This window comes from Pipistrellus hanaki (genome assembly GCF_964339955.1).
Source record: "Pipistrellus hanaki genome assembly, chromosome: 1".
Classification (NCBI taxonomy): Eukaryota; Metazoa; Chordata; class Mammalia; order Chiroptera; family Vespertilionidae; genus Pipistrellus; species Pipistrellus hanaki.
The window spans coordinates 79383578-79398831 of record NC_140503.1 but is presented as its reverse complement, the minus strand read 5'-3'; the positions used below and the strand labels follow the sequence as shown (position 1 = coordinate 79398831).

General features: G+C 41.3%; 1 protein-coding gene across 1 annotated transcript in view; it reads left to right on the top strand.

Annotated features, from left to right (window-relative positions):
- The window catches only part of STRN3 (striatin 3), an 82576-nt gene that overhangs the window by 39548 nt on the left and 27774 nt on the right, over nucleotides 1-15254 (top strand). The window contains exons 5-7 of the mRNA XM_084874674.1: nucleotides 1452-1625; nucleotides 4517-4646; nucleotides 8268-8409. Of these exons, the coding sequence (XP_084730800.1) occupies nucleotides 1452-1625; nucleotides 4517-4646; nucleotides 8268-8409 (446 nt within the window). The remainder of the gene's footprint in view (nucleotides 1-1451; nucleotides 1626-4516; nucleotides 4647-8267; nucleotides 8410-15254) is intronic.

Sequence of the window (15254 nt, the reverse complement as noted above, 5' to 3'; positions counted from 1 at the left end):
TCCCAATATCCTGGGTTACTTACAATTAATTGTTCAACTTTCTCAACTCTAGACATCTTTACCTGTATTTAAGTAACCTAGTGATGTGTGGTCAGAGTCTTGACCTTGTTATATCACCCAGAACTACCTCTGGGGTAGTCCATGTTCCAACAGTTATCTTAAATTCCACTTCTCACTCCAAGTTCCATGTTTTCACCCTCTGATTTTACCTTGCTCTTTAGAGCCTGACTATTTTCTTCATTAGCTCCTCTCAACCTATGTTTGATTTTTATTTTATTTTTGTTTGCTCTTTTTGTTTTAATTTCCCTAGCTCCAGCTTAGACTCCATTATCCATCACCCTTTTACTAGAACCCTTTGCTCTTTTGCTGCTCACTGCTTACCCTCTCACAGCAGTCATTTTAGTATACCTACTTGCAATATTCCCAGCCCTAGTTCAGTTATTGTGCTTCTACTTCTAAATAACTCTTGGAGAGCCCTGGCCAGGTCCAGGTGGTTCAGCTAGTTGATACATCTTGTCATACACTAAAAGATAGCGCGTTTGATTTCCGGTCAGGGCATGTACTTAGATTTCAGGTTCGATCCTAGTCAGAGCATATATGGGAGGCACCAATTGATATGTCTCTCTCACATCAGTGTTTTCCTCCCTTCATCCCTCCCTCTAAAACCAAACATATCCTTGGGTGAAGATTAAAATAAAAAGTAATAATAATTCTTGGAGAAAAATGATTGAATCTTATAAATGCCCTTATATATTCATGGTTTCTTGTCTAAACATTGCAAAGAGCCTTTCTCCATAATTCTGATCACCTCCTCCCATCAACTTCAGTGGATATTGTAAACTTTTACCACTTCTCCGCCCATTCTCTCTTGCTGTCATTAGAGCACCTAAGGTTCTACTTCACTGAAAATAGGAAGGCTTGTCAGGTGAGAACTCCTTAACTTGCTTTCCTTTCTTTTTCATTTTCATCCTGGATTCTGGATTGAGTACTCTGGTTTAGATATACAAAAAGTTTCAAGACCATAGGATAATAAAAATGCAATGAGATAGATAATTGATCCCAGAGGGAGAAGTGCCCTGTCCATCTACCTCTGGCTTTAAACCTAGCATATAACTATTCTGAGGTTGAGTTCTGCTTATTTCTTACCACTTTCCAGACTTAAAATATTTATCATCAACTCATAATGGCCTCTTAAGGCTCTAGGGATTCTTAGGATTTAGTAATTGACCCTTGATTAATGTTGTCTGTGCTATTCACTTTCTTAAATTTCGGTTTGTAATTGGCCTTTTTCTCTTAAAACTGGAACTAGTCTATAGAGAAGACAGTTATTGAGGCAAAGGAAGAATGTATTTTATAGGATTATAGTTTTTCCGAAAATCCTTTAATGTAATTTTTAGTTAAGTTTGCTGGTGTTATTATGTGGGTTTTTATATTTTTACTTTCTCTTATAGATATCTTCAGGAAGTAGGTTACACAGATACAATATTAGATGTACGGTCTCAGCGGGTAAGGTCATTACTTGGACTATCCAATTCAGAACCAAATGGATCAGTAGAAACAAAGAATTTAGAACAGATCCTGAATGGAGGTGAATCTCCTAAGCAAAAAGGACAAGAAATCAAAAGGTATGATATATATTTCTAGGTTAATATTTTTTATATAATGGGTATTATGAATCTTTTTACCTTCTTTTTTAGTACTGTTAAAAAATTTTTAAAACAGGTGGAGTTCAAATTTAAAGACTTTTCTCTCCCTGAGTGGTACCACAGGCAATAAATTTCCCATTTACATGCTTTTCAAATGGCAATAGTTCTGAAATAGGTATAAAATTAAAACTTAAGGGTGATGTAATGTAGTTCAGAGTTATTTTAACATCCTGATTTTTAAAATTTACCAAGAGTAAACTATTGTGCTACTCTGTAATCAGAATAGCAGTGATAAGATACTAGTGTAAAAGGAATAAGGCTTTGGGTTCTGTTTGTGTTCAGATAGCTACCAAATGTTCTTTTTATTTTAATGTCTCTATTGAGATATAATTCACATACCATAAATTTCATTTAATGGTTTTTAGGATATTCACAGTTGTCAGCCATCACTACAGTTTAAGTTTTGAAAATTTTCAGCACCTTAAAAAGTAACCCCATATTCATTAGCTGTCACTCCCCATACTCTTCTCCTACATTTTTCTCGCACCTCCTGGTCTTTAGCATTTAATAGAGCCCTTATTTTCTATACTCAGGATTTTAGGAAGCATAGAGTGTTTTTGTAGCGTAAGAGGAAAAGTATTCTAAATTTTTAACTAAAGTTGCTAGCTAACCAAGCTAAGTAGTATAGATATTTTAGAGTAATTCAGTTTACTATACCACGTATGAATACAAATTAAAGATCCACAACAGCTTCTTGCCTTTGTAAGGTTAGGACCAGGAATTGAACCCACATGACTTCAGTGTGTGGGTGGATGCTCTAACCACTTAGACACATCAGCCAGGGCTTATTTTAAATGGTTTAGTTGGAGATCAAAAAAGAGCTAATAGAGATTAAAAAGTGTGATCTGGAATTTATTTACCTTCTACAAATGAAACTTTGTAGCCTGGAGCGGAGCCAAGCCTTCAACTTGCTCTGTGGCTGCTGCCATTTCTGTTTGGATTTGTTTACCTTCTATAATTGAAACTTTGTAGCCTTGAGTGGAGGTTTAGGCCGACTAGGGCAGGCAGAAAGCTTGGCTTCTTCCATTGCCTAGGAAACCCAAGCCTCCCTCCTACTCTCAGTGGACACAGCCATCGTGGTTTAGGTTAATTTGCATACTCACTCTGACTGGTGGGCATGGCTTGTGGGTGTAGAGGAGGTATGGCCAATTTGCATATTATTCTTTTATTAGGTAAGATATTTTAAATGCTGAGCTAATAAGTGTATATTATATTATTGCAGTTGGTGTTTGTATATTTTTTTTTTTTTTACTAATTTGCATTTGGAAACAGTCTCTTTTACATTCTATCCTATCTAAAGAGGGAATATGCAAATTGACCATCATGCTGTGACAAAGATGGTGGCGCCCAGTCCCCTCAGCCCTGCTGGACTCCCCAGTCCATTCAGCCCGGCTGGTGGTGGGGGTGGGGGAAAAGTGGCAGTGTGTCAAGACCTGCCCTTAGCTTCCCAGCCACCCAGGGCCAGCCCAAGCGCAAGCACAAGCAAGTCTCAGATGTCAGTTGCCTAGACGATGCCTGAGGCACAGGCAAGCCTCAGATGGCAGATGCCCAGCTACCCAGGGCTTACCGGGGCTCGGGTATCCAGGGCTGGCCAAGGTTTGCACTGCCTACAGTGGTAGCAACAGAGGTGTGATGGGGACACTGCCTTCCCCTGATCATCAGGTCGCCTCCTGCCCTTGAGGGCTCCCGGGCTGTTTGAGGGGTCAGGCCGTGCTACGGGACCCCTCCCGCCTCCATTGCATGAATTTTCATGCTCCGGGCCTCTAGTATGTATATAAATCCTTAATGTGCTGGATTAGGCAAAATGTAGTACACCTGTTAAAACCCTCTGCCATGTTAAAGTGCTATTAAAAGAAAAAATCTTCTTACATTATGTCCTTAATTTGAATTAATAGAATCCTTCAATCAGGGAGGGAGAAAACTGTAAATTTTCTATTGTTTTTGTTACCATGCACTCTTAGTGTTGATAAGGACATTTGAGATCATCCAGTTCAATTTCCACATTTCCCCCCCTGCCTATAAATAAGTTGAAGCCAAAAAGTTTAAGTGGTTTGGCCAAGTTCAGGCAGCTATCTTTATTATGTTAAGGATCCCGTTTTTGAGGTAAAGAAAATCTGTGAAGCCCTTGCCAGTTTTGATTAGTGGATAGAGCGTCAGCCTCTGGACTGAAGACTCCCTGGTTCAGTTCCAATCAAGGGCACATGCCCAGGTTGCGGGCTCAATCCCCAGTGTGGGGCATGCAGGAGGCAGCTAATCAGTGATTCTCTCTCATCATTGATGTTTCTTTCTCTTTTCCTCTCCTTTTCTCTCTGAAATCAATAAAAATATATATTGGGGGGGGGGGGGGAGAAAATCTGTGAAATGGATTGGAATGTTCTATAACTGATTTAAGATAAATTTAAATTTGGGCAGCCTGATAAGTTAAACTTTGGCTTTAGTCCTCAAACATTTGGTCGAAGCTGTAGCAGGTTATAAAGTTATAAGAAATGCTCAATTTAAGTTGCTTGCTTATGGTGCCTTTATTTTGAGAAATAGCATCACATTTGAGTGTCTAATAATACAGGATTTTATTTTGATACAGTAATTACTTAAAATATTTTGGACAATAAACATTAGAGAAAACAGTCACTTTTACTTTAATTGTAGAGTATAAATAATCTCAGAATTCTCTTCTTGAGTAAAACATTTATAAATAGGTTGTCATTTAGATCTCTGAAGTACCTTGAAGTGCTGTTTTAAAATAGGAACCAGAAAGAAGTATTAGAAGTAACCGTTGGAATATCTGGATTCTCCTTTTTCCCCTCATTCAGGCCTTCTGGTGATGTTCTTGAGACATTCAATTTCTTGGAAAATGCAGATGACAGTGATGAAGAAGAGGAAAATGACATGATTGAAGGCATGCCAGAAGGAAAAGACAAACATCGGATTATTAAACACAAAGTAGGAACTTGATTTTCTAAGCTTTTTAACTAAAATATATATGCTCATATTATATTTCAAATAGAAATAAACTATTATGGATTATAAATGTATGTGTTGACATTCTCATTGTTTGATAAGGATTAATAATTTACTTTTGCTTATACCCTAAGAAACAGGTTTGTCTATTTTAGTGGTGATGTGGGTTAGCAAAAGTGGTTTCAGTGATCCATTTGTGAATTATCATAGTAGTGTACAATATTTCAAGTATGTAAAAAAATAAAAGTAGCCAAAACTGATTTGGCTCAGTGGATAGAGCGTCAGCCTGTGGACTGAAAGGTCCCAGGTTCGATTCCGTCAAGGGCATGTACCTTGGTTGCGGGCACATCCCCAGTAGGGGGTGTGCAAGAGGCAGCTGATCGATGATACTCTCTCATCGATATTTCTAACTATCACTCTCTCTTCCTCTCTGTAAAAAATCAATAAAATATATTTTAAAAAAATAAAAGTATAGGTTCAGTTATAGTTCTTGGGATGTTACAGTGGTGTGGGAAAACGTTGTGTCTATAAAAACAGTTTTTAATCTTTTTGCCTCATTTTATATTTATAACATATTTAATACTAGTGGTCCCGATGCACAAAATTAGAGAAAATAATTTAATATTACTATTTGCCTTTTCTCTATAATAGAAGTTTCAGAGATGAAAGAAAATTAGTAAAATATATATGAAAAACTTCTTTCTGTCAGAGTCTGGGACGCACCATGCCACCCAAAGTCAGGTCACCACCCACTATGCCAAAACCAGTGTGGCTCAGTGGATAGAGCGTCGGCCTGCGGACTGAAGGATCCCAGGTTCGATTCCGGTCAAGGGCATGTGCCTTGGTTGTGGGCACATCCCCAGTAGGTAGTGTGCAGGAGGCAGCTGATCGATGTTACTCTCTCATCAATGTTTCTCTCTATCCCTTTCCCTTCCTCTGTGAAAATCAATAAAATACATGTGCCTCAAAATTGTGTGAGACCCAGACCCAGCCACCTTCCCCTCCCATTGGCCTTGATCCAGACCTGGCCAGTCCCACCCTTGTTAAGCCCTGCCAAGCAAGGGGCATAGCCTCAGGTCCCCTAGCCCAGTGCCAGGATGGGGGCATGGCTTGAGGTCCCCCAGTCCAGACTGGGGTGGGGGGCATGCCTTGAGATCCCCCACCAAGCCCCACCAGGTGGGGGACACAGACTCAGATCCCCCGTCAAGCCCCATTGGGAGGGGGGTGCAGCCTGAGGTCCCCTGTCAAGCCCCACCCGCAGGGGTAGGGTGCGCAGTCTAAGGTCCCCCATCAAGCCCCGCTGGGTGGGGGACATGGCCTGAGTCCCCCAATCCAGCACTGGGGGTGCATCTTGTGGTCCCCTGTTAAGACCTGCTTGGTGGGAAGCATGGCTTAATGTCCCCTGTCAAGCTCCGCCAGGTGGCGGGGGAGGGGCGCAGCCTCAGGTCCCCTGGCCCAGTGCTGGGGTGGGGGGAGCAGCTTGAGGTCCCCTAGCCCATCACCAGGACGGGAAGCGCACCTTGAGGTCTCCCGTCAAGCCCGCCAGGCAGGGGTCGTGGCCTCAAGTCCCTTGGCCTGGCACCGGGGTGGGGGGTGAGACCTGTGGTCCCCCAGCCCAGACCAGGGTGGGGTGTGTGCCTTGCAGTCCCCCATCAAGCCCCAGTTGGTGGGGGGCATGGCCTGAGGTCCCTCATCAAGCCATATCAGGTGTGGGAGGCGCAGCCTCAGGTCCCCCAGCCCAGCACTGGGTGGGGGTGCAGCCTCAGGTCCCCCATCATGCCCAACTGGGTGGGGGACACAGCCTGAGTTCCCCCGACCCAGCACTGGGGGTACACCTTGAGGTCCCCTGTAAAGCCCCACTGGATGGGGGGCACGACCTGAGGTCCCCTGTCAAGCCCTGCCAGGCAGAGTCGCACAGCCACAGGTCCCATGGCCTGGTGCTGGGACGGGGGCGCAGCCTGAAGTACCCCGGCCTGGCGCTGGGGGGTGTGGGGAGCAGCTTGAGGTCCCCTAGCCCAGCACCAGGACGGAAACGCACCTTGAGGTGGGGGTCATGGCCTCAGGTCCCCTGGCCTGGCATTGGGGCAGGGTGTATGACCTGAGATCCTCCATCCTGATGCCAGGGCAGGGGGTGGGGCCTCAGGTCCCTGTTGATTGCTTTGTTAAGGCTCCTTATGGGAACTTGGCCTCATCTGTGGGTGCAGCCATCTTTGTGATGGAGTGATGGTCAATTAGCGTATTCCCTTTTTATTAGATAGGATGTATAACGAGTAAATAAACATTTTGTTTCCTTTTTGTTTGTTTCTGTTCTAGGAGGTAAAGCACTATTATAATTACCATAGCTATTGGCTTAGTTAATGTTTTATTAGTTGTATCATATCTATAAGTTATAGTTCAAAGTGAGTGAGATCAATTTATAATAGCATAAGTTTTCCATTTAAAAGAGTGAATAGGTTTTTTTAAAAGGTAACTGAATATATTATAATTAAACAGGTTATTAGCATTGGTCATTAGCATATTAATAATTCTCACTACCACCTTACTTGCATCACATTTTACAATGTTCTTCACAGAGCATTCTTGAAAAACATCTATCTAGGTATGCTTTAGGATTTGTGAACTACATGAAAAATCTAGTATTTTATACCTAAGTAATTTAAAAATAGGAGTGCCAGTCCTACCTAATAAAAAAGTAATACGCAAATTAACCATCACTCTGCTGCACAAGCCATGCCCACAAGCCAATCAGAGCAAGTATGCAAATTAACCCCAAACAAGATGGCTGAGGCCACAGAGGCTTGAGTTTCTCTGGCAAAAGAAGCCAAGCTTTCTGCCTGCCTAAGCAGGCCTAGGCCTCCACTCCAGGCTACAAAGTTTTAATTGTAGAAGGTAAATAAATTCCAGATGCCAGGGTCTCTGCTTGGGTTGCGGGAAGGGGGGTGAGGGGGCGTGGCCAGCCTGCAAACCACCACAGGCCCCTCGCTCAGGCCGCCCCATGCCCCAAGGGAACCCCCACCCTGATCCGGGACACCCTTAAGGGCAAACCAGCTGGCCCCCACCAGTGCACCAGGCCTCTATCCTATCTAATAAAAGAGTAATATGCAGATTGACCATCACTCCAACATACAAATGGCTGCCCCCATGTGGTCAAAGTTCCTGCCCCTATGTGAATACAAGATGGCCACCACAAGATGGCCAGTAAGGGAGGGCAGTAGGGAGGCACCAGGCCTGCAAGGGAGGGCAGTTGGAGGCAATCAAATCAACCCTGCATGGGGGACAGTTAGGGGTGACCAGGCTTGTAGAGGAGGGAAGTTGGGGGAAACAGGCTTGCAGGGGAGCAGTTAGACATCAATCAGGCAGGCATGGGAGTGGTGATCAGGCAGGAGAGCATTTGGGAGCCAACAGTCCTGGATTGTGAGAGGGATTTCCCAGATTGGAGAGGGTGCAGGCTGGGCTGAGGGACAGCGCTTGCTGGCCCCCCCCCCTCCCCCGTGCACAAATTTCGAGCACCGGGCCTCTAGTGTAAAGATAATTGTGTGAAACTATAAAGGACCCTTTGAAAATTTAGGATAAAATAATTTTTGGCTTATGTTTCACTTACAGATAGGTAATGAAGGTTTAGCTGCTGACCTAACTGATGATCCTGATACTGAGGAAGCACTGAAAGAATTTGATTTTTTAGTGACTGCTGAAGATGGTGAAGGAGCTGGAGAAGCACGGAGTTCAGGGGATGGCACAGAATGGGGTAAGGTGATAAAGAGTTATGTGGGTGGGAGAAATTTTAGCCCTTAAAGATGTATTATTATTAAATATTATATGTGGGTATATGTATCTGAATGTACGGTGGCAGTTAAACTGAAAGCAAGAAGAGTGTTAATGAATAATTTGCACTAGCTAAAATGTTTCATATATAGTTTTTTGTGGACTTTGATTTTGCAATTTGTCTTATTTAAAGTTGAAACCTTTAGTCAATTTAGAAATCCACTTGGTTTTAGCAGATTAAAAAAATTAGTATGTATATATAGTTTTTAATTAATTTGGTAATGACATTAGGTTTCAAAAAGATGAAGCACTTTCAGTATGCCTGCATGGTATTATCTGACTAACTGTTAGGAAGTAATGAAGCTACTAATCTTGAATTATAGCTCTATATTGAGCAAGATTTATTGAAGGTATTAAATTATTATATTCATTGTGGAAATATAAGGGCATAGCCTTTGCAAATGATATGTAATGCTAATAATAATTTTGATATAACCAAAAGGGAGAATGTCCAGTTCTATTTATATAGAGTTAAAAACTCCATTAAAAAGTAAAATAAAAGTGTAAAAAATATTTTAAAATAATAGTTGAGGTTCAGAATGTTGTTCCTATTAAATATGTTCATTCAGTTGTCTTTTAATATAAGCATGTTATCTGATAGGTAGAATTCAAATTGTGTTTACTGAGTTTTACTAGAGAAGGTTACTAACCCTAACATATTTCACATGAAAACCAAACTTGCTTAGTTACTAGGAAGGAATTATCAATGGATTTTTAAACATTAGTGTGGTGACAGGAAGCACACTTGGAGTTTTAAAATTCCTCATGTATGTATTGAAACTGAATATTGCTAATAGCAGGAGAGACAAAACCTGTGTAATAGATTTATTGACTATTCTGATAAAAATCAAATACTTAAAAGATCTGAGTTTTGTTATCAGTTTTCTCATTATTTATAATCTTAAAGTATTTTTTTCAGACCTTCACTTCTCTCCTAAGTGGAAAAAAGAACATTTATTAAAACTGAATAATCTCCACAGTAACTTCTAAACTTGAATGTACATGTTTGTACTTATTTGAAAATGACTATATTCTAAAGTTTACTTTTAAAAAAATGTTTTTATTGATTTTACAGAGAGAGAAAGGAAGAGGGAGAGAGAAACATCGATTGGCTGCCTTCTGCACTGGGGATTGAGCCCTAAACCCAGGCATGTGCCCTGACTGATAATCAAACCAGTGTCCTTAGTGCATGGGACAACACTCAACTGATCCACACAAGGCAGGGCTAGAAGTTTACTCTTAAGAATTAGCTTTGTTGCCGAAACCGGTTTGGCTCAGTGGTAGAGCGTTGGTCTATGGACTGAAAGATCCCAGGTTCGATTCCGGTCAAGGGCATGTACATTGGTTGCGGGCACATCCCCGGTAGGGGGTGTGCAAGAGGCAGCTGGTCGATGTTTCTCACTCATCGACATTTCTAGCTCTCTCTCTCTCTCCCTTCCTCTCTGTAAAAAATCAATAAAATATATTAAAAAAAAAAAAAAAAAAAAAGAATTAGCTTTGTTCAGGAGAAACAGTAAAAGTATCTAAGTTTTCTTTTAGCATCTCTGCAACTCATATAATGTTAGAAATACCTTTTTTCCAATAATTTCTAAATTATTGCTTATGTTTTTCTGATTTATTTTATAATTATATAAGTATATTTAACTTATATAAATATTTATATACTTTTAAAATTTATGTATGTTTTGGGAGGTTTAAAACCCACAACTACATCTAAAGAAAATTAATAATTACTTATAATGCTACTATAGAGAGAGAACCATGGTTGAAATTTATGTATAAAGACTAGAAGCCCGATGCATGAAATCTGTGCAAGAGTAGGCCTTCCTTGCACCAGCTTCTCTTTGGCACCCATGACCCAGGCTTCCCTTGCAGCCCTGGCTTCTTTTGGAAGGACAACCAGTCTAATTAGCATATTACGATTTCATTATTATAGATATGTATATCCTATATAATAAAAGCCTAATATGCTAAGTGTCTGGTAGACCGGTTGGCAGTTCAACCAATCAAAGCATAGTATACAAATGATATGCTAAGGCCACTCAACCACTGCTATGTCATGCACTGACCACCAGGGGGCAGATGCTCCAACCAGTAGGTTAGCTTGCTGCTGGGGCTCTGCAGATTGGGACTGAGCAAGAAACTCCTGGAGCCCTCCCGCGGTCCCTCCCGAGCTGGCCAACCTCCCGCATCCTTCCCATGCACCAGGGGGGTCCCTCAGCCTAGCCTGTGCCCTCTCGCAATCCAGGACCCTCGGGGGATGTTGGAAAGCCAGTTTTGGCTCAACCTCCCGCCCAATTCAACTTTTTACGCATCCCCCCAAACCCACTCCTGTCTGACAGCTGCTAGTATGTTCTCTGTATCTGTGAATCTGTTTCCATTTTGTTTGTTAGTTTGTTCTTAGATTCGACATTTAGTGAAATCATATGGTACTTGTTTTTCTCTGACTGGCTTATTTCACTTAGCGTAATACTCTCTAGGTCCATCCATGCTGTCACAAAAGGTAAGATTTCCTTTTTTTTTTTTTTTTAACAGCTGAGTAATATTCCATTGTGTAAATTACTACGGCTTTTGCCTCCACTCATCTACTGATGGATAGTTGGGCTGCTTCCAAATCTTGGTTATTGTAAATAGTACTGCAGTAAACATCAGGGTGAATATATTCTTTTGAATTAGGGTTTCAAGGTTTCTTAGGATATATTCCCAGAGGTGGATTTGCTGGGTAATGAGGCAGTTCCATTTTTAATTTTTTGAGGTAACTTCATACTGCTTTCCACAGTAGCTGTACCAACCTGTATTCCCATATTCTCACCAACACTTGTTTGTCACATTATTGATGATATCCATTCTAACACATAGCTCATTGTGGTTTTAATTTGCATTTCTCTGATGACTAATGATGTTGAGCATCTTTTCATATGTCTGTTGGCCATCTGTATATCCACTTTGGAGAAGTGTCTATTCGGGTCCTTTGCCCATTTTAGAATTAGATTGCCTTTTTGTGTGTGTGTGTGTGTGTGTGTGTGTGTGTGTGTGTGTGTAAAGTTGTACAAGTTCTTTATAAATTTTTGATATTCCTTATCGGATGTATCATTGGTTAATATGTTCTCCTATTCAGTGGGTTGTCTTTTCAATTTGTTAATGGTTTCCTTTTCTGTGTCAAATGTAGTCCCATTTGTTTAAAATTTCTTGAATTTCCCTTGCCTGGAGAGATATATCAGAAAAAAATATTGCTGAGTGAGATTTTACTATCTATTTTTTTTCATCTGGGATTTTGATGGTTTCAAGTCTAACATTTAAGTCTTTAATCCATTTTGAGTTTATTCTTGTGTATGGTGTAAGAAAGTGGTCTAGTTGGTCTGACATGCAAGGGGAAAATGGCCTGCTCTATAGACACACAACTCAGTCTGTCCCAGATTCTGCCAGAAGCCCAATCTCAGTAGGGAGGAGAAAGGGGAATCAGGAGATGGGGCTCGTGGATCTCCCATGAGATAGGTGCTACCTGCTGGGGTGAATTCTACTTTGTGTGGTCAGTACCAGGACGGTCAACTTTGGGGTAATGGGGGAGAGTACCTCTTGTCCCAAAGCCACACGGTTTAGTCTGTCCTGAATTGGACAGGAATTCAGAGGGTGGACTTGCCAGGACCCTCAAAGTGGGGCTAGTAAATCTCCAGTGAATGGGAGACACCAGTCAGGTTCGCAGGAAAGTGAGAAGAATGGCCTCTATCCCAAAGACATACATCTCACAGATACCCCGAGTCTTCCAAAACCTCTACACCCCAGCCCAGGCAGCTGACACCTCATACCTCCGCAGGGCAAAAGCTCTGCATGGTGGTGCGACAGGGAATTTAGAGGATGAGGCTGAGTTCTCCAGGTTGATGTCGTAAGGAGAGTGCGCAACCCAAGAAGCATAGTGTCTGTGGTGTGGGAGAATGACTCAGCATCCCTTCAACTGTCTCCCTAAAGCCACAGATCCCAGTCTCTTCACAGACTAGAGTTCTAGTCTGCTCTGACCTCACTCCAACAGTCCAGGGTGAGTTGCTAGAAATGAGATTTTGTGTGTTGGGTCTCCAAGAGTGCTCCTGTGTCTCCCTGGTGGACAGAGTCCCAGCTGATTCTCAGTCAGATGTTATGTGGCACCTCTTCCTAGGTCTGGGGCTCTGGCCTGGGGAGCTTTGGCTTGGAGTTGGGAGCCCATTCTTCTCACTGGGAACCTTTGCAGCTGAGATTCCCCTCTGGAATCTCGGCTGCTGCCTGTGGGAGCTGTGCCAGCCCTTTTTGCTTCTCTGCCCTTTCTACCTGTTTTGATGTAACTTATTCTGTAAATTTTTGGTTATAAGACCTCTCTTCAGCTAGTCTTCAGTTGACTAGGTTGATTGCTCTATATTTTAGTTGTAATTCCTGTTTGGTTTTGGGAGCAGATGAGTGTAGCTTCTGCCTACTCATTGCCATCTTGGATCTACTGTCTCACTAATGTTTGTATCTATATAATAAAAGCTTAAGCGACCATTATGGCGGAACAGCCAGACCAACCGGTCGCTATGCTGCACACTGACCACCAAGGGGTAAACGCTCAATGCAGTAGCTGCCCCTGGTGGTCAGTGCCCTCCCACAAGGGGCACCGCTCAGCCAGAAGCTGGGCTCACAGCTGGCAATCGCAGTGGCAGTGGCCAGAGCCTCTCCCGACTCCACAGTAGTTCTCAGGAGCAGCTAGCTGGGCGGTAAGGAGCCTGTCACTAAGGAGCAGGAAGCAGAGTTAAGGAGTAAAGGGTCCCAGGCTGCGAGAGGGATGTCTAACTGCTGGCTTAGGCCCGATCCCCCCTAAACTGGCAGTCGGACTTCCCCTCAGGGGTCCTGGACTGTGAGGACTGCGAGGAGAAAGAAAATTAATACCTGGGTGCATGATTAGAGGGAAACTACATTAAAAAAAAAAAAAGAAAAAAAAAAAAGAAAAAAAAAGGCAGAGGTCATCTTAAAAGTAGAAGAAAACCAGCAGGTGGATATCCCCAGAGGGGTCCTGGACTGCAAGAGAGTGTGCATGAATTTCGTGTACTGGGCCTCTAGTTTAAATATAATGGATAAATTACTGAATACTTGCATAAAGTAATATTAGTTATGAATTTATGCCACGTTAGGCAAATTTATATAATCTTTGTGCTTTAGTAGTTAAATTTACCATACTAGAAATTGATATTTTTGTGGTTTTGAGTTGTCAAGGATTAGTGTATGCATATTTGTGTTTTCTTTTTAAATAAAAAAAGTTTCCATCCTGCTTCATTCTCATTTTCTGGTATATTTTTTTCCCTTGTAGATTTTTTAAAAACAGAATTAATATGTAGAAGATTATGCTGGCTCTTCCCTTTTGCTCTTAACTATTTCTTAAAGCATTATGAAATCAGCTATTAATTACCAGGCAAGTTTCAGGATGTTGTTTGTGCACACATGTATTCACCAATCTGTTCTTTGCACTGCCTAAGTTTACCTTTGTTTTCTAGACTTTAGTTGTCCTGCAAGTATTTTATTTTATTTTATTTTATCTTTTAGCTTATTCTTTTTTTATTTCTTTGCCTTTTCACTCTTGTTGCAGGTCTTAAAAAAAACACCTGGCTATCTTATTAAATTTTTCTGTCATGTCACATTTCCTGTAAAAAGTGTATACCACTTGTTTTGTTGTTTGTTTCCACAAGATTTAGAAAGTATTTGCTAAAAATGTGTCTTGTCTTATTTTAAGTAGTCACTTAAAAATAAAAATGTTTAGCTTGATGATGGCCAGAGGGGAGGGGATGGTGGACTGGGTGAAAAGGGTGAGGAAATTAAGTAGTACAAATTGGTAGTTACAAAATAGTCACAGGGATGTGAAATGCAACATAGGGAATATAGTCAGTAATACTGTGATAACTATGTATGGTGCAATGCGGGAACTGGAAATATCGGGGGGGGGTCATTTTGTAAATTATGATTGCTTAAACTATGATGTACACCTGAAACTAATGGACAATAATATTGAGTATAAACTGTAATTAAAAAATAAAAATAAACAGAAACATTTTTAAAAGGAATTGTTAGCTTTATTAGTACAGTGCAAATGAATGTCTTTTTAAAAATATATCTTATTGGTTTTGTACAGAGAGGAAGGGAGAGAGATAGAGAGCTAGAAACATCGATGAGAGAGAAACATAGATCAGCTGCCTCCTGCACACCTCCTACTGGGAATGTGCCCGTAACCAAGGTACATGCCCTTGACCCGAATCGAACCTGGGACTCCCTCAGTCTTCAGGCCTATGTTCCATCCACTGAGCCAAACTAGTTTAGGCAAATGAGTGTCTTTAAAAAAAAAAAAAAAAAAAAACTTTTTTTTTTTTTTTCCCCAATCCTCATCTGAGGATATTTTCCTACTAATTTTTAGAGAGAGTAGAAGAGGGGAAGGAACGAGGGAAAGACAGAGTCAGCGAGAAACAGCAATGTAAGAGAGACACATCAATTGGTTGCCTCCCGCATTCACCCTAACCTAGGCTGGGAATCGAACCTATGACTCTTCTGTGCACAGGCCAACACTCTAACAATTGACCCACACAGACCAGGGCTGATTAAGTATTTTTCTTAAGTATTTAATAAGTTCATACCTATTCCTGATATAGCATAATTTGCAGGAAATTTTATTATTGAAGTACATGAAAAGTGAATTTCTCTTTAAATCAGTATTACAACTATATTACAGACAGTATTACGGTTTACAGATTTGACCATCTTGTATTATAAATTTCAGTC